Source organism: Sminthopsis crassicaudata, chromosome 1 (genome assembly GCF_048593235.1).
Source record: "Sminthopsis crassicaudata isolate SCR6 chromosome 1, ASM4859323v1, whole genome shotgun sequence".
NCBI classification, from domain to species: Eukaryota; Metazoa; Chordata; class Mammalia; order Dasyuromorphia; family Dasyuridae; genus Sminthopsis; species Sminthopsis crassicaudata.
This window is the reverse complement of record NC_133617.1, coordinates 748,564,846-748,589,623: the sequence shown is the minus strand read 5'-3', so window position 1 is coordinate 748,589,623 and position 24,778 is coordinate 748,564,846. Positions and strand designations below refer to the sequence as shown.

At 54.9% G+C, this 24,778-nt stretch overlaps 1 protein-coding gene across 9 annotated transcripts in view; it reads left to right on the top strand.

Annotated features, from left to right (window-relative positions):
- Positions 1 to 5,293: 5,293 nt before the first annotated feature.
- The window catches only part of CACNA1D (calcium voltage-gated channel subunit alpha1 D), a 292,709-nt gene continuing 273,224 nt past the window's right edge, over positions 5,294 to 24,778 (top strand). For 6 of the 9 annotated variants that reach the window (XM_074284465.1, XM_074284469.1, XM_074284467.1 and 3 more), the window contains exons 1-3: positions 5,363 to 5,528; positions 7,828 to 8,137; positions 13,447 to 13,552. In XM_074284465.1, the coding sequence (XP_074140566.1) occupies positions 5,453 to 5,528; positions 7,828 to 8,137; positions 13,447 to 13,552 (492 nt within the window). In that variant the 5' untranslated portion in view covers positions 5,363 to 5,452. Of the gene's footprint in view, positions 5,529 to 7,827; positions 8,138 to 13,446; positions 13,553 to 24,778 lie in introns of all 9 variants that reach the window. The other 3 variants (XM_074284468.1, XM_074284463.1, XM_074284470.1) reach the window with 2 other exon arrangements.

The window sequence follows — 24,778 nt, the reverse complement described above, 5'->3', positions numbered from 1 at the left end:
TCAGAGTCAGGAAAACCTGAGTTCCAATGTGACGGACATTAGCTGTGTGACTTTGGGCCAGTCATTGTAGCCTGTTTGCCTCTTTCTCATCTCTCAAATGAGCTGGAGAAGGAGATGGCCCTCTCTTCTCCCTCTCTTCTCCCTCTCGTCTCCCTCTCGTCTCCTTACCAAGAAAGCTCCAAATGGGGTCAGGAAGAGTCAGACACTAGTGAACAACGGCCACAAAAACAGCCAGCGGGGCCATTTGACTGGAATGGGAACTTCACTCATCTGAAATTAGGCTGGGGGTGGGGGCCGACTGCTGAGGGTCTGAGGAGCCAGGCTGAGGTAGGAGGATGTCCCAGCTCTCCACCCCTCCCCCCAGGTCCCAGGGCTTCTCAATGGGAAGAGCCCTGGCTCCCTTCAACTTGGTCTCTGCCACTTAGTGCCTGGGTGAGTGTGAGCAAGTCACTACACTCCTAGGCCTCAGTTTCTTCCTCTGTAAAATGAGGCCGTTGGACTCCGGGGCCTCTGAGAACCCCACGAGTCAGGAAGGGAAGGGAGAGACTAATTAGGAAGCGGGGATAGATGCCAGGACATGGGAAGGTCAGAAGGAAGAGGCTTGGGAGGAAGGTGATCTTTGCAGTCCTCGATTTACTCATCTGACAAAGAACGGTCACTATGGCTAAAGTCAGGAGACTCGGGCTCCAAAGTCATCCTGATATGATCCTAGGCCAGTCATTTTCCAACTTCGGGTCTCAGTTTCCTCATCTGTGAAATGGGGAGGTTGGATTAGTTGGCCCGCTTTCCACCTCAAGGCTACTCAGGTGGAAGCGGCTTCCTGCCTTCTCCCATTGGCAGGTTCGGAGGAGATGGAATCAGAGTGGGGCAGGGCTGGGGGGGCTTCCAGATGTGCGGTGGAGAGGGAGAGAAGTGGGGGGGCTCCTCCTTCCACTTGAAGTTCTAGATAGTAGGAAAGATGCTCCGCCACTAGAGTTCTGTTTGATTCATCCATCTCGGACTCTCTTTGTCTCTGGGTCTGTCTGTCTCTGTGTTTGTTTCTGTCACAAACTCTGTGTATGGCTGTCAGTGTCTCTGTTTCTTTGTGTCTATCTCTTCTGTGTCTCTGTGTCTGTGTATGTATGTGTGTATCTCTGTCTGTGTGTCTCTCTCCGGCGCTGTCTCTCTCTGTGTCTCTGTCTCTTTGTGTCTATCTCTTCTGTGTCTCTGTGTCTGTGTATGTATGTGTGTATCTCTGTCTGTGTGTCTGTCTCCGGCGCTGTCTCTCTCTCTGTGTCTCTGTCTCTTTGTGTCTATCTCTTCTGTGTCTCTGTGTCTGTGTATGTATGTGTGTATCTCTGTCTGTGTGTCTGTCTCCGGTGCTGTCTCTCTCTGTGTCTCTGTTTCTTTGTGTCTATCTCTTCTGTGTCTCTGTGTCTGTGTATGTATGTGTGTATCTCTGTCTGTGTGTCTGTCTCCGGCGCTGTCTCTCTTTGTGTACTTTCTCTGTCTCTGTTTCTATCTCTTCTGGGTCTCTGTGTCTGTGTATATATGTGTGTATCTCTGTCTGTGTGTCTGTCTCCGGCGCTGTCTCTCTCTGTGTCTCTGTCTCTTTGTGTCTATCTCTTCTGTGTCTCTGTGTCTGTGTATGTATGTGTGTATCTCTGTCTGTGTGTCTCTCTCCGGCGCTGTCTCTCTCTGTGTCTCTGTCTCTTTGTGTCTATCTCTTCTGTGTCTCTGTGTCTGTGTATGTATGTGTGTATCTCTGTCTGTGTGTCTGTCTCCGGCGCTGTCTCTCTCTGTCTTTCTCTGTCTCTGTGTCTATCTCTTCTGTGTCTCTGTGTCTGTGTATGTATGTGTGTATCTCTGTCTGTGTGTCTGTCTCCGGCGCTGTCTCTCTCTGTCTTTCTCTGTCTCTGTGTCTATCTCTTCTGTGTCTCTGTGTCTGTGTATGTATGTGTGTATCTCTGTCTGTGTGTCTGTCTCCAGTGTCTCTGTCTCTTTGTGTCTATCTCTTCTGTGTCTCTGTGTCTGTGTATGTATGTGTGTATCTCTGTCTGTGTGTCTGTCTCCGGCGCTGTCTCTCTCTGTGTCTCTGTCTCTGTGTCTATCTCTTCTGTGTCTCTGTGTCTGTGTATGTATGTGTGTATCTCTGTCTGTGTGTCTGTCTCCGGCGCTGTCTCTCTCTCTGTGTCTCTGTCTCTTTGTGTCTATCTCTTCTGTGTCTCTGTGTCTGTGTATGTATGTGTGTATCTCTGTCTGTGTGTCTGTCTCCGGCGCTGTCTCTCTCTGTGTCTCTGTCTCTGTGTCTATCTCTTCTGTGTCTCTGTGTCTGTGTATGTATGTGTGTATCTCTGTCTGTGTGTCTGTCTCCGGCGCTGTCTCTCTCTGTGTCTCTGTCTCTTTGTGTCTATCTCTTCTGTGTCTCTGTGTCTGTGTATGTATGTGTGTATCTCTGTCTGTGTGTCTGTCTCCGGCGCTGTCTCTCTTTGTGTACTTTCTCTGTCTCTGTTTCTATCTCTTCTGGGTCTCTGTGTCTGTGTATATATGTGTGTATCTCTGTCTGTGTGTCTGTCTCCGGCGCTGTCTCTCTCTCTGTGTCTCTGTCTCTCTGTGTCTATCTCTTCTGTGTCTCTGTGTCTGTGTATGTATGTGTGTATCTCTGTCTGTGTGTCTGTCTCCGGCGCTGTCTCTCTCTGTGTCTCTGTCTCTTTGTGTCTATCTCTTCTGTGTCTCTGTGTCTGTGTATGTATGTGTGTATCTCTGTCTGTGTGTCTGTCTCCGGCGCTGTCTCTCTCTGTGTCTCTGTCTCTGTGTCTATCTCTTCTGTGTCTCTGTGTCTGTGTATGTATGTGTGTATCTCTGTCTGTGTGTCTGTCTCCGGCGCTGTCTCTCTCTGTGTCTCTGTCTCTGTGTCTATCTCTTCTGTGTCTCTGTGTCTGTGTATGTATGTGTGTATCTCTGTCTGTGTGTCTGTCTCCGGCGCTGTCTCTCTCTGTGTCTCTGTTTCTTTGTGTCTATCTCTTCTGTGTCTCTGTGTCTGTGTATGTATGTGTGTATCTCTGTCTGTGTGTCTGTCTCCGGCGCTGTCTCTCTTTGTGTACTTTCTCTGTCTCTGTTTCTATCTCTTCTGGGTCTCTGTGTCTGTGTATATATGTGTGTATCTCTGTCTGTGTGTCTGTCTCCGGCGCTGTCTCTCTCTGTGTCTCTGTCTCTTTGTGTCTATCTCTTCTGTGTCTCTGTGTCTGTGTATGTATGTGTGTATCTCTGTCTGTGTGTCTCTCTCCGGCGCTGTCTCTCTCTGTGTCTCTGTCTCTTTGTGTCTATCTCTTCTGTGTCTCTGTGTCTGTGTATGTATGTGTGTATCTCTGTCTGTGTGTCTGTCTCCGGCGCTGTCTCTCTCTGTCTTTCTCTGTCTCTGTGTCTATCTCTTCTGGGTCTCTGTGTCTGTGTATGTATGTGTGTATCTCTGTCTGTGTGTCTGTCTCCGGCGCTGTCTCTCTCTCTGTGTCTCTGTCTCTTTGTGTCTATCTCTTCTGTGTCTCTGTGTCTGTGTATGTATGTGTGTATCTCTGTCTGTGTGTCTGTCTCCGGCGCTGTCTCTCTCTGTGTCTCTGTCTCTGTGTCTATCTCTTCTGTGTCTCTGTGTCTGTGTATGTATGTGTGTATCTCTGTCTGTGTGTCTGTCTCCGGCGCTGTCTCTCTCTGTGTCTCTGTCTCTGTGTCTATCTCTTCTGTGTCTCTGTGTCTGTGTATGTATGTGTGTATCTCTGTCTGTGTGTCTGTCTCCGGCGCTGTCTCTCTCTGTGTCTCTGTCTCTTTGTGTCTATCTCTTCTGTGTCTCTGTGTCTGTGTATGTATGTGTGTATCTCTGTCTGTGTGTCTGTCTCCGGCGCTGTCTCTCTTTGTGTACTTTCTCTGTCTCTGTTTCTATCTCTTCTGGGTCTCTGTGTCTGTGTATATATGTGTGTATCTCTGTCTGTGTGTCTGTCTCCGGCGCTGTCTCTCTCTCTGTGTCTCTGTCTCTCTGTGTCTATCTCTTCTGTGTCTCTGTGTCTGTGTATGTATGTGTGTATCTCTGTCTGTGTGTCTGTCTCCGGCGCTGTCTCTCTCTGTGTCTCTGTCTCTTTGTGTCTATCTCTTCTGTGTCTCTGTGTCTGTGTATGTATGTGTGTATCTCTGTCTGTGTGTCTGTCTCCGGCGCTGTCTCTCTCTGTGTCTCTGTCTCTGTGTCTATCTCTTCTGTGTCTCTGTGTCTGTGTATGTATGTGTGTATCTCTGTCTGTGTGTCTGTCTCCGGCGCTGTCTCTCTCTGTGTCTCTGTCTCTGTGTCTATCTCTTCTGTGTCTCTGTGTCTGTGTATGTATGTGTGTATCTCTGTCTGTGTGTCTGTCTCCGGCGCTGTCTCTCTTTGTGTACTTTCTCTGTCTCTGTTTCTATCTCTTCTGGGTCTCCGCGTCTGTCTCTCTCTCCGTCTCTCTGCGCCGGCGCCGCAAGAGTTAACCTCTGGGGAGGGGGAGAGGAGGAGGAAGCAGGGAGGGAGGGGGAGTTAACCCTCTCGCACCCAGGGGCCCGGGAGCGCTCGGCCGGGAGGAGGAGCTCGGCTTGCCCCCTGCTCGCCGTCCCACGCTAGAGCCGGTCCCTCTCCCCCAGCCCCCCCCCCCCCGCCCCCCGCCTGGGGACAGCGCCCCGGAGAAGGGCCGCTGGGCCCGAGCTCATCCCCCGCCCGGCTGGGGGTGGGGAGGAGGCGAGGGGCCTGGCAGCGGGCCGAGCCGGGGGGAGGAGGAGGAGGAGGAGGAGGAGGAGGAGGAGCGCGCCGAGCGGAGGGAGGAGGGAGAGCGGCCAGCGGCGGCGGCAGAGGTGGCAGCAGCAGCGGCAGCATCTGCAGCAGCGGCGGCGGCGGCGGCGCGGGGCGAAGGCGGCAGCAGCGCGGAGCCCGTGCGGAGCCAGCCCGGCCGAGCCCCTGCTTCCCGGCCGCCCTCCTCGTCCTCCCGCCGGCCCGGCCGCTCCTCCCGGCCGCCCTCCGCGTCCTCCCGCCGGCCCGGCCGCTCCTCCCGCCTGCCCTCCCGCCGGTCCGCCCGCCGGGGCCCGGATGTGAGCGGCGGCGGCGGCGGGCGCGGGCCGGCCCGGGGAGGGAGGCGAGGAGGCGGCAGCTGCTGCGCGGCGGCGGGCGCGGGGCACGGGCGCGGGCACGGGCAGGTACGGGCGGGCATGGGGGGCGGCCCGAGCGGCCCCCGCACCGCCCCCGGCCGCCAGGAGGAGACCTAAGCGGGGCCCGAGCCGCCCTTGAGCCGGAGCCGCCGCCGCCGCCGCCGCCGCCGCCGGGCAGAGCCGAGGGAGCTCGGAGGGCCGGGCAGGGGCGGGCACCGCGCCGCGCGGCGGCCCAAGGGCGCCCCCGGCCCCGCTCCCGTACCCCGCGGCCGCCGCGCGCACACGCACACAGCAGGCGCTCGATAAATGGTCCGGGAGGAGGATGATGATGATGATGAAAAAAATGAACCCCCCGAGGCGGGAGGAGGAGGAGGAGGAGGAGCAGCAGCAAGCGAAAGGTGCGGGCTCGGGGGAGGGGGAAGGGAGGCCGGAGGGATGGAGGGATGGAGGCAAGAAGGAATGGAGGATGGGGAGGGGGGGCAGGCCCGGCCTGAGGATGCTCCAGCTTCCTGGCAGCGACACATTCGGTGGCGGAGGAGGGGCCCTCGGCCCCTTGCCGGGAGGGGGGGCGCCTTTCATCCAGAACGAGGGCGCGGGGGTGGGGGGGAGGTCCTCCGGCCGAGGTCACTTTTGGGCTTCACTTTCCCAGCGCTGTCAGGTGTGAGTGTGTGTGCGCGCGCGTGTGTGAGACTGCCTGTGCGCGTGTGTGCTTGTGTGTGGAGGGGGCAGGCGGGGGCGGGGGGCCGGTGTGTGGAGGGGGTGCAGGCGGGGGCGGGGGGCCGGTGCGTGGAGGGGGTGCAGGCGGGGGCGGGGGCCGGCCGGCGTGCAGCCCCGGGCTGGGGCGGATCAGCTTCTCGGCGCCCCTCTGGGTGCCGGCTCAGAGGGGGGGGCTTGTCCCGCCCCACAGGAGCCTTTCGTCCCGTGTTCTGGCCTCGCTGTGACATCCCTCCCACTCTGCCCCCCTCCCCTCCCTGTCCCGGGGACCCAGGATTCCGGCCTGTCCCCCCCCTTCCCACCATCTCGAGTGGCCTGTAACCTAGCAATAGCCCTAGCGCTTCCTGCGGCTCCCCGACCTGGGAGACACGTGCTGGCCGCCAGCGCCCTCCCTCCCGATCTTGCTCTGGCTTTCTGGGCCGGGGCCCTGGGGCGCCCCGCACCCCTAACCCTGGAGGAGAGTTGCTCCTCTCCAGGGCCCCAGGGAGGCCCCGCGGCCCCCACGGGCTCTCCTGGCTGAGGGAAAGGTGTGTCCGGCCCTACAGGGTGGGTGGGCTCGAGGCTGGAGGCCAGATTCCCTTCCTCGGGGTCCCAAGATGGCTCTGAGACAGCCAGGCAGAACCCCAGGGGGGCCAGGGCACCCTCAGGTGCCCCAGTGACTTAAGGGAAACGTGCACAGCCAGAAGGAGTCTGGGCCCCGGCCTGGGCTGGGAGAGGCCCCCCTGGGCCTTGATGTTATTTATTTCTGAGCCGGGCGCACTTTGCCCTCTCCAGCTGTCCGGCTGTTCCTTCCCAGACTCGCCCCTTCTCGTTTGTTTGACCCCTTTCCCTGCCCCCCCTCCCAGTATGACAGGATTCCCAGTGCACACGTTTGGTTCTGCCGGGGACCGCTCTCAGCCATGTTCCCAGGCAGAAGCAGCCTCGGAGGGCCGCCCTGCCCGCCAGCGACCGAAGGTTCACGCAAATGACCCCGTTGATGTCCGGACGCAGGGCCGGCCCACCAGGGTTCCAGATGGCTTTTGGGGGAGGGGGGGATCCCGACTCCGGCGAGGAGGACCCCGGCCCGGGCCACTGCTGGTGGTTCCAAAATGCCAAGAGACAGGATGGCTTCAGAAGCCAGCAGAGGAAATGAATGCCAGGCTTCATGAATTTTCATTTGAAGGAAGCGTGGGGACATAATCCAGATTATTTGCTTTGCCCGGATGCCAGGGGAGGATGCTTTTTCATGAGCTGGAAAGAACGCTGCTGTCCTTGCTGATGAAGGAAGCGGCTCCATCACCCTGGGGACGGGCCATCCTCTGGCACGGGGGCCTCCCTTCCCTGGGTTCCCTGAGCTCGGGCAATTTCAGGAGGGGGCCCGAGCCGGGGCAGATGGCCCACCTTCGGGAGAGCATGGAGCCTGGCACGGGATGAGAGCCTGGGAAAGGCTTTTTTCATTCATTTGAGACCAAAACTAGAGGAAAATGGAGTTGGGGAGCTTTTTGAAAACCCATTGTCTCTGCCTCCACTCTGGTGGACAGTCCCGGGCCTCCGAAAGTAAGGCCTGAGGTTTGGGGGTACAAATAGCTGCTGAGTGAGTGAGAAACTGCATTGTAAAAAGCTGGAGGGGGAAAAAACCCCGTAGTATACACTTGTTCAGCTGCAGAACTTATTCATGTTGTTCTCTCTCCCTCCCTCCCTCCTTTCTGCCTCCCTCCCTCCTTCCCCCTTCCTTCTCTCTCCCGCTCTCCCTCCCTCCCTTCTTTCTCTCCCTCCCTTCTCTCTCCTTCTCCCTTCCTTCTCTCTCCGCTCTCCCTCCCTCCCTTCTTTCTCTCCCTCCCTTCTCTCTCTTTCTCCCTTCCTTTCTCTCTCATTCCCTCTTTTTTCCTTTCCTCCTCTCTCTCTCTCTCTCTCCTCTCTCTTGCCCATTTTCTCCCTTTCTCTCCCCCCTCCATCTCTGTCTCTCTTTCTCCCCCCTTCCTCCCTCCCTCTCCGACCCCTCAGAGGCGAACTATGCAAGAGGCCCCAGGAACTCCGTCTCCGGTGACAGACCCCCGTTCCGGCCGAAGAGCTCCCAGCCGACGGTCCTCTCCTGGCAAGCCGCGATCGATGCTGCTCGTCAAGCCAAGGCCGCCCAGACTATGAGCACCTCCACCCCCCAGCCTGTCGGGTCTCTGTCCCAAAGAAAACGTCAGCAATATGCCAAGAGCAAAAAACAGGGGAGCTCGTCGAGCAGCCGCCCGGCCCGGGCCCTTTTCTGCTTCTCCCTGAACAACCCCATCCGAAGGGCCTGCATCAGCATCGTAGAGTGGAAGTATCCTTTTTCCGGGGCTGCCTTGCCCTGGGCTTGGCCCCTTCCCCAGCCGCTCCGTCTCGTGCGCTCAGAGGACCGGGTGCTCGGGGGTACAGTGGCCTGGAGCGTGGGGGGCACGGCGGCCTGGAGCGTGGGGGGCTTGGCGGCCGGGAGCGTGGGGGGCACGGCGGCCTGGAGCGTGGGGGGCTCGGCGGCCGGGAGCGTGGGGGGCACGGCGGCCGGGTGCTCGGGGGTACGGTGGCCAGGAGCGTGGGGGGCACGGGATGAGCTTGTTTCCTTCTTGAACTCCAGCTCCCCGGCTTGGGAAGGGGTGAGCTCCACAGTTATATTTAGCCTTCTGTTGGGGGAAGGGGCTTTTGGAAATGGCAGGGTAGTCAGTCTGGGAAGAAGAGAGGCGCCATGTTCAGGGAGTGCTTTGAGCTGCAGCCGCTCCGGCCTCTCTTGGCTTCGAGTTCAGGGCCTGGAGCCCATTTTGTTTTTTAAAAAGAGAATTAAAAAAAAAAAATAGACTGATTGGAATTTTCTGGCAAAAGAAGCCGGTTTGATCTTTAGCAGAATTCTTTCCTTTTGCTATCTGGAACTTGTTCCCCAGACTCTGCTTAATGGACATTGTTCAGGTGCTTAACAAGATTGCATCCGGGTACAGATCCCATCTCAGAGCCTTAACCGGCTTTGTGACCCTGAGCAAACAGTTTTAAACCTTTCTGTGCCTCGGTTTCCCCATCTATAAAATGAAGGTATCGGACTAGCTGTGCTCTGAGGACTTTTCCGGTTCTAGAGCTCTGATGATCCCGTGGGGGAGAATGGGCGAGTCCCTTTAACCTCTCTGTGCCTCAGTTTCCTCATCTGTAAAAAGAGAAAGGTTAGATTTAATGACTTCTGGATCTCCAACAGCTTGCATGGTCTTTTGAAACCAGAGGAGACTCCCTGTTCTTGCCTCCCTCCCATGGTTCCCTGGAATTTCCTTAGGCTGGGTCCACTGAAGTGTTAGACACTGTGAGGGACTGTGGCTAGGGGCGTGTGTGTGTGCGTGTGTGTGTGCGTGCGTGTGTGTGTATGCGTGTGTGCGTGTGTGTGCGTGTGTGTGTGTGCGTGTGTGTGTGTGTGTGCGTGTGTGTGTGTTCTCCGACACCGCCGTCTAATTCTGGCCCCTCCACCCTCTGACTTTGGAGCTGCTCTCTGAGCTCAGGAATTTGCAGTTGCCGGCTTTAGGGGGAAAAAATTCGGCCTATGTCCTTGAGCCGCAGTCCGTGTGTGGGTGTCTCCTTCGTATTTCTAAAATTGAACTTCGGATGCCCCAAGATGGTTGATGTATCCCAGACCCCAGATTTAGCCCTTCTGCTCTCCTTCCCATCTCTCAGCCCTCCCCATACATTTGTTTTTCTTCCCAATTCCTTTCTCGAGCCTGAACAAAAGCGACGGCCACTGGTTCGGCCCGAGGAGGAGCGCGCCATGGCGCTTCCTCTTTGCCCACGTGATCCAGTGGCCCGAATTTTCTTTGTGTGGCCAGCAGAGCTCAGGACTTTTCCTAGCAAGGGAGAAGGTCCTCTTGTTCAGTCAGGCTCAGAGGGCTGTACCTCTTGGGGAACCTTCAGATGAGAGGCTGTGGAAGGCCATGGAGCTAAGCCTCTGTGTCCCATGGTTCATTCTGGGCCTCAGACCGCCAGGGACAGCACTTCTCTTTCTGTCTCTGCTGGACAACCACAGATGGAGACCCAAGGGGAGACGTGGCCGGAAAGAGCTGGGACGCACCTCCTGGATTTGGGATGAGGCAGCCCCTCCGCCTCCCCCCGTCCTCTCTTTCCCCTGTCACACTTTTCTAACGCAGGTGCCTCTTCTCCCTCAGGATCTAGAGCTTCCCTTATGGGTTTTTGCTTATGGGTTTGTCCTAGCCTTTGGGGGGGGGATGACCAATTGCAGAGCACCCATGTGTCCCTCTGGAGTGGGTTTTTCACTTGGAGACAGAGAGAGTGGAACTGCTATATGTCCTTGTGTAATTGTGTGCCCCGATTGCCGTCAGCGAGAGAGAGGCCCTCTTGTGTCAAGGAGTGTGAGTCGAGCTCAGGGGGTCAGTGGCTGTCTCCGGAGTGACAGGGAAGGCCAGGTGCTCTTTCCTCCGGGATCTGGGATTCAGCCTCCTCCCTTCCCCACCCCCCGAGCACACGCTCTGGGCTGCACGGGGGTCACTGTGGATTTGGAGCAAAGCCAGCCCTGTGAGGTGGGTGCTGAAGGAGAAGCTGCACGGAAGAGAATCCCGGACTATCTGTGGCCCATTTGGCTCGCCTTGTTGGGATCGGGGAGCGTGCTGACTTGATGAGTTGAATTGACGACCAAACACGGAGAGTCTGGGCTCGGCTCTCAGCGTAGGGAGAGGACCGCAGGGTCCGTGTATGTGGTGGGACAGAGCATGCCCTTGAGCCGTGGGAAAGTGGGTGCCACGTGCCCCGGGTGAGCTGGAACCAGTCTGGGCAGCTGGAGATTTCTTCTGGCGAGCTCCTGGGGCAGAGATGGCAGGGTGCTCAAAGAAAACCAGGGACGTGGGAGCGCGACGGACAGCAAGGCGAGAGCTCCACGGCCGTTACACTTCCTTCACGATGCGGGGTTTCACACGTTTCATAGGTTGGCGGACAACAAGTGAAAAGGTCGGAGGACTTCGCCTCGGCTTCGGGAATGGCTGTATGCAATTTTAAGCAGAAAGAAACTGGGCCAAATGGACGCTTGGATTTCCCTTATGTCATTGTAAAAAAAAAAAAAAAAAGTATGATTCCAGAGGCAGCTTTTTGGTCAAGGTTGTCCTGGTTGACCCCGATTTGCCCTGTCCGACTGACCTTGGCCAAAATGAATGCCAAGGTTAACTGATGAGGCTCTCCAGGAAACCCAGTTCCTAGGGCCAGATGGCCTTTCTGATTCAGAGAACCTCGAGGGGGTTGGGAACATCTCTTCCTAGAGCCCTTAACTCTGTTCTCCTCCCTGCAGATCCTGAGGAGACCGACATGGTTGGGGAGAGGCAGCATAGAGTTCTAGGCTTGGGATTAGAAAGTCTTGGGTTCCAGTTCTGCGTCAGAGATTGGACAGCATGGTGATCTGGAACAGGTCACACGAGGTCTTGGCTATTTAGTGCCCCGTTACATGGAGGATGCTGGTGTGTCAGGGAGAGGGTTTCCTCACTGGCAGGCCCTCCCACAGGTGACAGTTGAGGTCTAGGCCAAAAAAAATAAAAGCAACATGGACTTTGTTTTCTAGGTTCCGCTGAAGGCAAAGCGGTCCTCGGGGCTTTCTCAGGCAGACATTTTGAGGGGACCTCGGAGCACTGGCTCTTGAGGCAAAGGATTTGAATATAACTCTCAGCTCTGATGCCTGTCACTTGCATGGCTTTGGTTGATGTATTTATCTTCCTTTGGCCTCAGTTTCCTGTTCCTTCTCCTCCTCCTCCTCCTCCTCCTCCTCCTCCTCCTCCTCCTCCTCCTCCTCCTTCTTCTTTTTTTTTTGAGGCAATTGGGGTTAAGTGACTTGCCCGGGGTCACACAGCCAGGAAGTGTTCAGTGTCTGAGGGCCTCCTGACTTCAGGGCTGGGGCTCTAACCACTGCACAGTTTCCTTTTCTTTAAGAGGAGAGGAACAGACTGGGGGGGGGGGCACACTCTCAGGGCACGGCTCGGGGCTGTGGGTCAGGGCCCTTCCTGGGTGATAAAACTCTGAGTCTGGTTGACTTTAGGTGAGCACTTTAGCTCGGCTGCTCACAAGGTCCTTCACTCGTGAAAAGCCAGACCCCCCCCCCCCCCAAGGCACCGTGGGGGATGTGGCGCCTGCAGCCACTGGGTCTTCCTGACCCCAGAATGGTTAGTTGAGGCACCATTGGAGGCTGGTCTCGATGAAGACTTTGGAACCGGACCCCCTCGTTTGGGAACTCTGAGCGGGGCTCTGGGGAAGTGTCTGCTGGTAACTCCCTGCACTTCCCATTCAAGCCCAGTGACTGCCTAGGACAAAGCAAACAAGCTGAGCTCTAGTCCAAAGCACTGCTGCTTTAAGGCAAGTCTGGAGCATGTATTAAGTACCTACTGTGTGCTGGGCACCAGGCTAAATGCTGGGAATACAGAGAGGTGGAATCAGTCTTACCTTCCAGCTCAGTCTCGCAGGAGGGAGAACACGCAAACCACTGGGTGAAAGCAAGGTATAGACAGGAGAAAGCGGATATGTGAGGGGGAAGGCATTAGCCGGACCAGGAAAGGCTCCCTGCTGAAGGGGGAGATGGGAAGAACACCAGGAGGCAGAGGGGAGGAGGGGGAGAATTCCAGGTGTGGGGGACAGAAAACACACCTGGAAGTAGAGATGGAGTGACCTGCGGGAGGGGAGGCCGAGGTCACTAAGTGCAGGGTGCTTGGAGCGGGCTGAGAGGTCAGGAGTGGTGAGTTAGGAGCAGGCCAAGTTCCTAAGCCCGAAAGCCTTTGGATGTCACTTGGGGGTGACAGAAAATGGAGAAGCTGCTGGCTCCAGAGCTCGCTCAACTGCACTCCCCTTTTCCATTGTAGTTTTCCAGTCTCTTTTAGCTTGTGCTCTGGACAGAAAGAGGCGGTGGGCAGGATCTGCCGGCCCAACCCCAACAGAGAGGCCGAGTGGCCGGTTTCTAGTGGACATAAATAGTAGGCGCTGGAGCCGGCATTCAGAGGCCCAAACTGGAGCCTTGCCCCCATCTCGTTCTCCCGGATGAGGCCGGGTGAGTTGTTGCTATGGTTCGGTCACGTCCGACTCTCTGTGACCCGTTTGGGGTTTTCCCGGCAGAGTCCTGGCGTGTTTGGCCAGCTCCTTCTCTGGCTCATCTTACAGAAGAGGAAACTGAGACCAACAGGGTGAAGGGACTTGCTTAGGGTTACAAGCTAGTGAGTGTCTGAGGCAGAATCTGAACTCGGGTCTTCCTGACTGTAGGCCTGGTGCTCCAGCCACTGGGCCACCCAGCTGCTCCAGAACTACCGAGGCGATGACAGTTATCTGAGGAAGTCGCTTGTCTCAGGTCAACTAGATGGCCAACTGGGGATTTGGCCTCCAAAACAAGAAAATAGGAACCTGCTGAGAGCCTCGCCTCATGGGAATATGCCTCAGTTTTGAAATAAAATTTAGACCTTAATAAGTACTATGGTGAGGGGGGCCCTGGGCGCTCATGCTGATGGATCTTGGGAAGGAGACTCGCCCATCCTGCCGGAAGCCCCGGGTCTCCAGGAGGGGCGTCTGTTTTACTCAGAAAGTCTCATGGAAGGGGGTTGAGGGGTCACGGGCTTTCCTGCAGACACATTTATCCTTAACCAGACTTTCCAGACCATTCGACATATTTATATTATTGGCGATTTTTGCCAATTGTGTGGCCTTAGCTGTTTACATCCCATTCCCAGAAGATGATTCTAACTCCACCAATCATAACTTGGTAAGTGCTCTCGGTTTCCTTTCTGTTTTCCCAATGCTCGGTGATGAATTGCTGGTGACTTGAGTCGGGTCTCTCTGTGATGACTTCTCAGTAACTGTGAATGGGGCTTTCCAGCTGTGCCCGAGAAGCCTTTCCAGAATTGTGCAGCGACCCGCCTTTTGATGTCTCTCCTTGTGTTTATGCTGACGGGCAAAGTTTAATCTAGTTTGGATGGAAATGAAAAGGGCTCTTGAGTGGAGCAGCGTGCGTGCACGGGAGAGTGCGTGTATGTGGATAACATTTGGATCTTAATTTCTGCCAAGGTTTATAATCACTTTTGTCCCTATTTGGACTTTTGCCTCCTTTCTTTCTGCCCCCCTCCGCCGCGGCCCGTTCTCTCCGATCTGGGGTATCCTGGTGAATCAGACGCAGCGGTGAATCTAGAGCTATCACACATGGCCAGTTTTCACAGACCAATGTGGCGTCGTAGACTCATCTCCAAATGATTTTGTGTTGGGCAGGGCCTGGGATTGTGGGGGGAGTCAGGAGCTGGGAGGCCAGTGGCCAAGCCCCCGGCCTTATCTCTGCTCTGCCTGTAACTTGGGCCAAGTTTCTCCCCAATGGGGCTTGATTTCATGGGAACTTTGAAAGTGGAAGGGATGTTCTGGGTCATCAGATTTTACAGAAGGGAAAACAAAGACCTAGGCAAAGTGGGAATTGATTTGTCCAGGATCACACAGATCCTAAGCCCTCAAGGTGCACTTTGGGGATAAAAGGGAGTTGTGACAAGTTCTTGAGTCATTCATGTTAAGTGCCTACTATGTGCCAGGCATTGTGCTGGAGATTGGGAACCAGAGGTAAAAAGGAGACATGAATCCTTACAGTTCTCTCTGTTCTGGTCATTTGTGGTTCTAGGTCTGTGCCTTTGTAACCTAGTGAGTGACCTGAGGTAAAAAAGGAGACGTGAATCCTTACGGTTCTCTCCTGTTCTAGTCATTTGTGGTTCTAGGTCTGTGCCTTTGTAACCAAGTGAGTGACCTGAGGTAAAAAAGGAGACGTGAATCCTAACAGTTCTCTCTGTTCTGGTCATTTGTGGTTCTAGGTCTGTGCCTTTGTAACCTAGTGAGTGACCTGAGGTAAAAAAGGAGATGTGAATCCTTACAGTTCTCTCCTGTTCTAGTCATTTGTGGTTCTAGGTCTGTGCCTTTGTAACCAAGTGAGTGACCTGAGGTAAAAAAGGAGACGTGAATCCTAACAGTTCTCTCTGTTCTGGTCATTTGTGGTTCTAGGTCTGTGCCTTTGTAACCTAGTGAGTGACCTGAGGTAAAAAAGGAGATGTGAATCCTTACAGTTCTCTGTGTTCTAGTCATTTGTGGTTCTAGGTCTGTGCCTTTGTAACCAAGTGAGTGACCTGAGATAAAAAAGGAGACGTGAATCCTTACAGTTCTCTCTGTTCTGGTCATTTGTGGTTCTAGGTCTGTGCCTTTGTAACCAAGTGAGTGACCTGAGGTAAAAAAAGGAGACGTGAATCCTTACGGTTCTCTCCTGTTCTAGTCATTTGTGGTTCTAGGTCTGTGCCTTTGTAACCAAGTGAGTGACCTGAGGTAAAAAAGGAGACGTGAATCCTAACAGTTCTCTCTGTTCTGGTCATTTGTGGTTCTAGGTCTGTGCCTTTGTAACCTAGTGAGTGACCTGAGGTAAAAAAGGAGATGTGAATCCTTACAGTTCTCTGTGTTCTAGTCATTTGTGGTTCTAGGTCTGTGCCTTTGTAACCAAGTGAGTGACCTGAGGTAAAAAAGGAGACGTGAATCCTAACAGTTCTCTCTGTTCTGGTCATTAGTGGTTCTAGGTCTGTGCTTTTGTAACCAAGTGAGTGACCTGAGATAAAAAAGGAGACGTGAATCCTTACAGTTCTCTCTGTTCTAGTCATTTGTGGTTCTAGGTCTGTGCTTTTGTAACCAAGTGAGTGACCTGAGATAAAAAAGGAGATGTGAATCCTTACAGTTCTCTCTGTTCTGGTCATTTGTGGTTCTAGGTCTGTGCCTTTGTAACCAACCTGAGTCATGAACAGCGTTTATTAAGTACCTACTGTGTGCTAAGTGCTGGGGAATCAGAGAAAGGCAAAAGTTCCTTCCCCTAAGAATCTCACAGTCTAATAAGGGAAAAAGCCACAGAAAGAAAGTGGGAATAACTAACAGAGGGAAGGCTCTGGGAAAGGGCACTGAGAAGGGCTTTGACTTGAAAACAGCAAAACAGAGAAAAGGCACCAACCTGCTCTGAACCTTCCTGAGGCTCTGTTTGAAAATAATTAAAAAATTAACACCAATCAGAGGCAGAATTGGAGCCAGACAAGGCTGGCCATAGGTGCTGCTGATGATCATCAGGGAGAGGAGGAGGGAGGGGTTCCAGGCTGGAGGTCACGGGGAGGGGGGGGCGATGCCAGTGAGAATGCTGACAGTCAGGAGATGGAGGTCTGTGTAGGGGAGCAGCCAGGAAGCCACTAGGCCTGGCTCGCAGGGTACGTGGTGGGGAATGGAGGTTTGAGAAGGCTGGAAAGGTGGGAGGGCAGCTTCTGTAGGACTTCAGAGGCCAGACAGGATTTTCTCTGCTTCTGGAGGTTGGGGGGAGCTTTGGGGTTACCTAGAGAAATGACCTCATTAAGCCCCCAACATGGCTCTCTGGGGAGAGTGGTGGACTTGGACAGGAAGACCAGGATTTAAATTCTCTCTCAGACACATGTGTGCACCCTGGACAAGTCCCTTTCACCTCTAGGTCTCTCAACGTTCCCAGCTGTAAAACAGGGCTAACGATAGCTCTTGCTACTGTTATATAGCCTATAACCCGCTGCTCTTGCTGCTGTTCACTTGTTTCCAACTCTTCGTGATCCCATTTAGCGTTTTTTTCTTGGTAAAGATCCTGGAAAGCTTTGCCATTTCTTTCTCCTGCTACAGTGGAGGAAACTGAGGCAAACAGAATTAAGCGACTTGCTCAGCTGGGAAGTGTCGAGGCCAGATTTTCCTCAGCTGTTCCTGACTCTAGGCTCAGTGCCCCACAATATCACCTGTTTTATGAGGGAGATAATATGAGGTAATGTGTGTAAAGTGTTCGGTGAACCCTAAAGCATTACGGAGGTACGACTTACTCTGAGGAGACCCTGAGGGTCTCGCCAAGTCTAGTTAAGCAGCAGTCACTTGGTGAGGTGCCTTCTGGGTGAGGCGCCGTGGAAGCAGAGACCAGAGCAGCAGCCCCTGCCCTCTGGGAGCCTTCGGTCTTTTAGGGCAAAGAGCGAGGGCCTGAGCATTCGGCACTGAATTGAGGCTCCGGCAGCCCATGATGCGGCAAGCCTCCCTCCTGAGGCGGTGACACTGAGCTGGGGCTCCCAGCGGCTGGTTCACGCATCAGTGGGTGAGGGCTGGCGAAGAACTTTGCCGCCATCATCTCTGGGGAGCCTCCCCTGGATCCTCGGGGCGGCCTGGAGAAGGAGGGAGCCTATTGTTATCTTCGCCATTTTACTGAGGAGGAAATTGAAACTCTGGGAAATTCAATCATTCTAGCCCAAGGTCAGCCAGCTAGGAAGTGCCTGAGGCAGGATTCCAATTCGGATCTTGCCCTATCCAAAGCCTGGGCTCCAACATGTTCTTGGGTGAGAAGCACAAGGTTCTAGTGTTTTTCAGGGATCCTTGGGGGCTCCTGACACGTCAGGGTGGGGTTTGGGGGGATTTGATTTTGACGTGCTCCCTGCGCCCGACTTTGGTCTTTAACTCTCTGTTGGCAATCCTACGTATCTAATCAAGGGTCCCTCTGAGATGGGTTTAGATAGGAGCCGGCCAGTGGGCGTGCGTCATCCCGCCGGCCCTCGTTGGCGTCCGGAATTGTTTCCCGTTGTAATTGATGATCAAGTTATTTCTGGAAGAAAATTGGGAAGTTGTAGCTTTCCATCATTGGAGACGGCGGCCGATTGCCCGTTGGGTAGAGGCCCCAGATGGTGTTATCTTTGCCACGGAACTTAGTCCCCCGTGTAATGACCCACTTTATTTCTTCTTGGTGATCGAGGGAAAGTGATTAAATCGATGTAGAAGAGAAATATCTTTTGGAAAAGCAGATTAATCCAGAGCAATAGAATCATTTGCGCAGTGGCCCTGGTGGCCAATTCCCATTTTTCTTGAGGAAATTTAGGGCACATGCTGCCATTGCTGAGGGGTCACTGGCGTGTTGGCGGAATATATCACAAGATGAGGAACTTTATGCCTTTGATTAAATCGGATGCCTTGCCTCAAACCCCCAGACTCAGTTGAACTTCCGTCCAATCTCTGCCTCTATTTTGGGGGGCTTTGATTCACCTTTGTGGGAGCAGAGCTGGCTCTGCAAACTCCTTGCGAAGGGCATTCACTATGAGTTGCAGCACTCTTGTGCGCCATGTTTTTCTCTCCTGAGGCTGCGCAAGGAGAGGCTTGCTCTGCTTTCCTCACCTTGGGCTTAGGGCTCATCTGCAGCCTCTCCCTGGCCTCCTAGTCAGGTCTCCTGCCTCCCTACCAGCTGTCCCACCAGGGAGTCTTCTTTTTGTTTTACATTTGACCCAGTTTATTTTAAAGTGACTTGCTCTATTTTAGGACCTGCCAAGTGGGGCTCATTTTTCAAGTGTAGTAAATATTCTTCACTAACTCTGAATGCTCAAATGAAGGGCAGAGACGGCGGCTGGAGCAGAGGGGCCTGGGAGGCAAGAAGCTGACTGTGGCCTTCCCCCAGTGGCTTCTGGGGGAATTCACTCACCTCCAGACCCGAGAAGGAAAGGCCTTCCATCAAAGGCTGATTTTACTGTTCTGGGAGTTTCTAAGTTAGATGGGGACTTCTCGGTGGAACGGAAACAGAGTGGTGGGCTGCCTTGGAGCCCCTGGGGGTCACACACCGGGGCCGCTGATTTTCCATTTTAATTGTTTATACAAGAAACCAATCTCCAGTAGTCTCACCATCTTCAATTTTGTATTGGTGTGAATTCACGGAGGCTGATGCCATGGCGACACTACACTGCCCTACTCTACTGTCTGTTACTTAGGTGGGCAGGTAGCGCAGTGGGCAGAGCACTGGGCCTGAAGCCAGGAAGACCTGAGTTTAAACGCTACCCCAGATGCTTCCTAGTTGAGTTATCTTGGGCAGGTTCTAAGGGCTGCCGGTCTCAGTTTCCCCAACTATGAACAGGGGAAAAAAGTAGCCCTTTCCTGCCAGGGTTATTGGGAGGCTGGATCTTCTTGGTAACGCACCTTGTGAACCTTGAAGTCTCTTTAAATGCGCCCCCCCCCATTGTCCTTGCCTTATGGAGAGCCTCATTTCCTCCCCCTCCAGCGTCTCACGAGGTCAATATCTTATTTATTATTTTTATTATTGTTCTTGCAGACGGCGAGAAGGAACTGCTCTCCGGGGAGGTTCAGAGGGGGGTTGGAACTCTGCTGTTTCTCAGTGATGGAAACCTCTGGCTCCCTTGGTCAGAATTAATGAATTGGGGTGGAAGGGAATCTAGAGAAGAGGCAGCTTGGGGGAAGGAGGGGCAGGATCTGTTATCAGACTGTTATAAGCTCAGAGCCACAAGGGATGCCATCCAGTCCCATCACCCCCTCCTGTGCAGCGGAGGAGACCGAGTTAAAGAGATGTGGACCAGAGTTGTGTTTGATGCTGCCCCTCCCCCCGAAGCAAAATAACAAACCAGAATATCACACAACTGGGAGAGACGCTCAATATGTGTAAAATCTTTCTGTCAGTTAACATGGAGCCAGCTGACTCATGGGGTAGTGAGCTGCCTGTCTCTGGAGTTATTTAAGGCTGTCGCTTGCGGGAGATGTGGTTTTCTTGTTGCCCTCCGCAGCTCCTTTCTCCATTTCTACGGCTAGGTGACCTTCTCGCTCTTGCCAGGGGGTTCTAGCATTCACCTGCTGGGAAGAGGGTTTGCTGTTGACTCTTTCTAGACTTCTGGCCCCTTACTCCCCTCCCTCAGTCTTGCTTCTTCTCTTTCCTTTGGGGTCACTGGTTATTGTCCCTCCTGGGGTCTCTTTTCTGCCTGGGCCACCTTCTAGAGGACCCGTGGGGCCCCACGAATGGACGGCTGCCCACCCTGCTCCGAGCGGTCAGGCCCTCCCAGAAGCCCCAACTCCCGATGCTCTGGTCAGAGCAAGAGCTGCCCTTTCCGGGCCCTTCCAAATTCGCACAGATAGGATCTCATTGGACAATCCCGACCATTGTGACTGACTTGGATCCTGGCTGGGGGAGGCTCAGGGTCGTGTAGCTGGTGAGCGCCAGGCTCCCGGCTCATCCCGGGCTCTCTGGCTCCAGCTTCAGCTCCTCCAGCACCATCCAGCAGGGAGGGGGATTTCCAGCCCGACTCCCGGCCTTCTGTACTCATCCCCACGCTTTCCCCTGGCCAGCTTGGTTTACCCGTCGCCTCCTCGCTCCTGCCTGTGCGTTTGCACACACCATTCCCCCCTCCTCGGGCGTCCGGCTCGCCCAGGCGAGAGCGCTCTGGATTTGGTCAGAAATTCTCTCTTGGGCCCTTCCAGTTGTGTGAGCCGGGGCAAACCTGCCTTTTTTCATCTCTTAAATGGGCGCAGTGATCATCCCAGTGTCTTACAGAGTTTGAGGATCAGGCGAGATCCTCACCTGATGCTTCCCAACCTTAAAGGGCTAGAGAAGTGCAAGGGCTTAGCCAGTCTGGTTACTCCCAGAATCCCCTGCATCCATTTGAATTCCTTAGTATCTTTGTCTGAAGTGGACTCGGCTCCGGGACTGGGTCAGAACCGCCTTGTGCAAGATAGCGTCCTCTTGTTCTGGTCCCCGGCATCCTCCCGCCTTGGCGCTCTCTGAAGGAGGCAGCGGGCACTCCCTCCGCACGGTGGCTGGTCTTGTGACAATCCGGATCCATGAATAACTGCCAGAGATGAATCCACTCATCGCCACCCAGAGCAAAGGCACGAGGTGCCAGTTTACTGTGGAAGAGCGGTGGGACTGAGCGAGGGGCCGGCCTTACCCGGGCTCCGTTTCTTTCAGGATTTGGTCCATGTGCCCGTCTCCCTACCCACGCCCTCCCTTTGTTTTTTCTTTCTGCCTTTTATCTTCGCTGTGGATGCTGGAAGGGGGGCCTCGTTCCCCACCAGGTGGGAGCAGACTAGGCCAATTGGCCTGAGGCGGCAGAAGCTCAGAGGAGCTGGATGAGATGGAGAGGGAGGGAGAACCCAGCTTTGAGGAGGAAGAGTCAAACGACTTCCAGGAGTCATAGTGAGGACCCACTTATCCGAACCAACCTCTCCCAGCCCAGCTCCCCTTGGGAGCCGCTCAGAGTCGGCCCAGTGTCCGACAGCCCAGTGTGGCGGCCGTGGCGGCCAGCCCTCGCTGCTGACTGCTGCGACACCTCAGGGAAAGCGAGTCAGGGACTCAGCAGGGCGGGGGTAGATGGATTGGTTGGTTTTTTAATGGACTGTAATCATTAATTTAACGAGCACTTATGAAGCACCTACTGCATGCCAGGCGCTAGAGATTGAAACAAAACAGTCTCTGCCTTCAAAGGCCTTACATTGATTTGGGCCTTAACACAGAAAATGAAATACAAAGTATGTGCAAAGTAACTTTCCGCGTGAGGTCACTGGGGACCGGATTAGCCCGGGCTTCCTGTAGGAAGCGGCGCTGAGCTCTGAAGGAACCAGGGCTTCTCTAAGTGGGAGCTAAGGGGAGACATTCCCAGCGTGGGTGCCAGCCTGCACAAAGGCCGGGTTTGGGTGACGGGAGAGGGCAGTGTGACAGGTGGGTGCAGAAAGCCGGCGGTTTGGCTCAAACATGGCGTGGAAGGGGAGGGAGGAATGGGCACGAGTACTTATTAAATGCCTACTGTGTGCCTCAAACAACAGGGGAAGGTCTCTCATGGACGCCAGCTCTGATCCTCGGCTCACAGAGAAGTTGGGAAACGCAAATACTTACCAGGTGGTTGGGGAGGGATGGGCATCAGCAAAGGCCTCAGGAGGAAGCTGGGGCTGAGAAGGGGTTTATGGGACAAAAGGGAGAAGAAAGAGTGTATGAGGGACAGCCAGGGCCGTGTGTGTGTGTGTGTGTGTGTGTGTGTGTGTGTGTGTGTGTGTTTTGTGTGTGTGTGTGTGTGTGTGTGTGTGCGCGCGCGCGCACATTCACGTGCGTGGGTGGGTGGGGGTCCTGGAGGAAGACCCAGGAGTGGGGAGTCAGAGCAGGGCCTGGAGCTGTGATTTCCTTGAAACGGGGAACCCCCCCCCCAGGAAGCTCTCTTCCCATGCAGGGAGCTGCATTTTTAGGGAGGGTTCGGGCAGCGTGACTTGCCCAGGCTCACACAGCCGGTGTGTTTCAGAGGTGGGACGCGGGGTCTTCCTGGTTACAAGACCATCCCCTGTGGCTTCCAGTTGCTCCCAGAATGAGGAGCATTACTTAACCATTTTCAGTATATCTGAGCGCGCCCCCTGCGCTTCTTGGGCACCTTTAGGATGCTTTACGTGCACTGGGCCTAGTCTCCTGGGCACGGTATCCTGGGGAGGGGCCGCTTTTCCAGAGTGGGTTTGGGCTTGGGCTTAGTGCTCCGTAGAAGCTTCCAGACGTGTTCCTGGTGCTGGTCAGTGAGCCGAGGATGCTGGTGGCCACGGAAAGGAGGCCCAAGGGCTGTTTTTTAATTGTCCGAGAGCAAGCTAGCCACTGGGAATGCTGCCTCCTGAATCCCGGGATCCTGCTGTGATGTTCGGGGCCTGCCACCTTGTCTCCTTTGGAAAAAAAAGAAGGAATTTGTTTTTAAAAGGCTCCCCTCCTTGCTTCCAATGCTGCTGAGAGTTCTGAGACTCCCCGTGGGCTTCCTGGGGGACAATAAACTCCCCGGATGGTTGGAAGGGTCTGAGTCAAAGGATAACAGCCCATTGTCAGCCTCAGCACAGCCTGGCCGAGGCCCAGGTGGGGCTCGGCCTGGTTCTGGTCTCAGCGGGATTTAGTTTCTCTTCCGCCTCGTGCGTCCTGCCCTTCGGAGTTTGGGATTTTGTGGGGAGAAGAAACAGACAATCTGCAGGGAGAAGCGAGGCTCACCCCTGTGGGGCCCTGGTTTTCTTCTCTGGAAATCTGGGAGTGGAATGGATAATCTCGGAAATCCCTTCTAGCGCTAGGATCCCGCGCCCTCCGACTTTTGGCTGCCCGTACCTGGTTCTGTTGGGTGTTTTCGGATGCTCTGAAGGGGGATTTGCTCTGAGGGATTTGGGGCAAGTATCTCTCTCCTTTTGAAGCTCAGGGAAACCAAGACGTGAGTCACAAAATGGATTGCTGGGCTCTCTGGCTCCCGCTCAGGGCCGTTTCTACCAGAGATAAGCGGAGGGAAATAAATCCTGCCAAAGGAGATGGAATTGGGGCTCATCCGTCTTGGACTGGGAGGATGGTGCTTGGGGTTCGGGACGGAGCGAGGAGGAGGACGGCCGCGAGGACGTGGCCAGAGGTTAACTTTTTCATGGAAGGTGGGAAGTGGAAGAAAAGCAAAGCAAAGTCGGACTTCTCAGCTCGGCCTTCGATCCTCCCTCCAAAAACCATAAACTGGGTCGATTCACAAGGCGCTCGCTCACTGCGATCACTTCCAGAGCCACCTCGTGGCCGGAGGATGAAGCTCGGAGAGAAGTGGGGAGCTCGGGAGGAGACGCCCGCTTTTGGACATGGCCAGGGTGGACATTTGCTCTGCTGGGTCGGGCAGACTTGTTACAAGGCTTCGGTTTTTCTTTTTCATTCGGAAGGGTGGAAAAAAAATAAATGTGGGTTATTTGAGTAAAAAGGTAGAAATGCAGAGTTTAGAACTGGCATCCTTGGGTTTGAGTGGAATCCCTTTGCCCTTCTGTCTGGGGGCGGCCTTGGGCACAGAGGGCACGGCCTTGGGCACGGTGGGCACGGCGGTCTCTGCAGCCCCTTTCCACTTCTTGCAGAGGCAGATTGGACTAGACCTTCTCCAAGACTCTTGAGAGGGTGGATGTTCTAGGCTGGGCAGGGATAGTTCAGTTCTCAGATTTTCCTTTCCATTTTCTCCAGCCACACGGCCCTTCCTGGAACTAACAGCCCTCACGTGCCCACTTCTGTGCCTTTACCCTTGTTCCTGTGCCAGGAATTTCACCCTCCACTCTTTGAAATTCCCACTTAATTAAAGCCTCATTCACAGGCTGTCTCTTCTGTGAAGTCCTCCCTGATTTCCTCTCTCCATTCCCCAACTAACTTGGTAATGACCTTGCCCCAAGGTCTCCTAGAGCCCCTCGTTTATACCGCTCTCATGACCTGGAGACAAGCAGTGAGCCTTCACTGAGCCTCCCCTTCTCCCTGCCTGCCAGGAGCTTACCCCCTCCAGGGAAGGAGACCCCGGACAATATGATGGGTGAAGGTCGTTGGGGGCTCCACCCTTTCACACGGCTCAGAGATCCCTGTTTGGGGCCGGACTCACCTATCTCCGGAGCACACCCCCTGGCGCTGACGCCTGCCCCGGACTCAGATGATGACGGCGGCCCGGAGCGCGCATTTTGCTCCGAACACCATGATGGGAAATGCATGGGGGGATCTTCTCCACATGGCAGCAGGCTCGAGGGGGGGTCCCTCTCATCTGGAGCCCTCGCTGCACCCAAGTTCCCTCCACTTCCTGTCTCCTTCCCAAATTTCTGGGTCCTTCCTGAAAAGAATCAGAAGCCGCTGTAGAATCCCGTGCAGAGTCTCGGGCCCTGGGCTTCTCCGAGCTCGTTCCCTGCTCTGCTGACTCATGGCGAACCTTCAGTCTGCTAAAAACCCCAGATCTCCCCCCCCCCCCCGACCGTGCCTAGCCTCCCTCACCTTGTACTTGTAAAGTTGTACTTGGGAAGATGAGTGATGTCGCAGGTCTGGAGGTCGTTCATTCCTTCCCATGATCCCCACCTCTCTCGGAGGCTTCTCTGGGTCTAGTTACTTTCTGAAGGTCAAGTGTGTTCGGTAAGGGAGCTTCGCTCTGGCCCGTCCTGGGGCTGGCAGTCCAGTACTAAACCCAGGCCGGGAGGCTTTTGCCGGCCACGGGGAAGATGGCGGTCTTGCCTGCTCAGCTCCCACTCAGATCCACCCCCTTTGCAAGACCCAAAGGACTGAGAGCTCATGAGACCCGAGCTTGGGTTCCTGATGTGGGCGGCCCCTGAAAGGATTGGAGAGAGGGGCAGGCTGGTGATCCAGAAGGATGAGGGTTCCGGGAGACTTCCTAACCCCGAATCAGAGAGTGTCCTG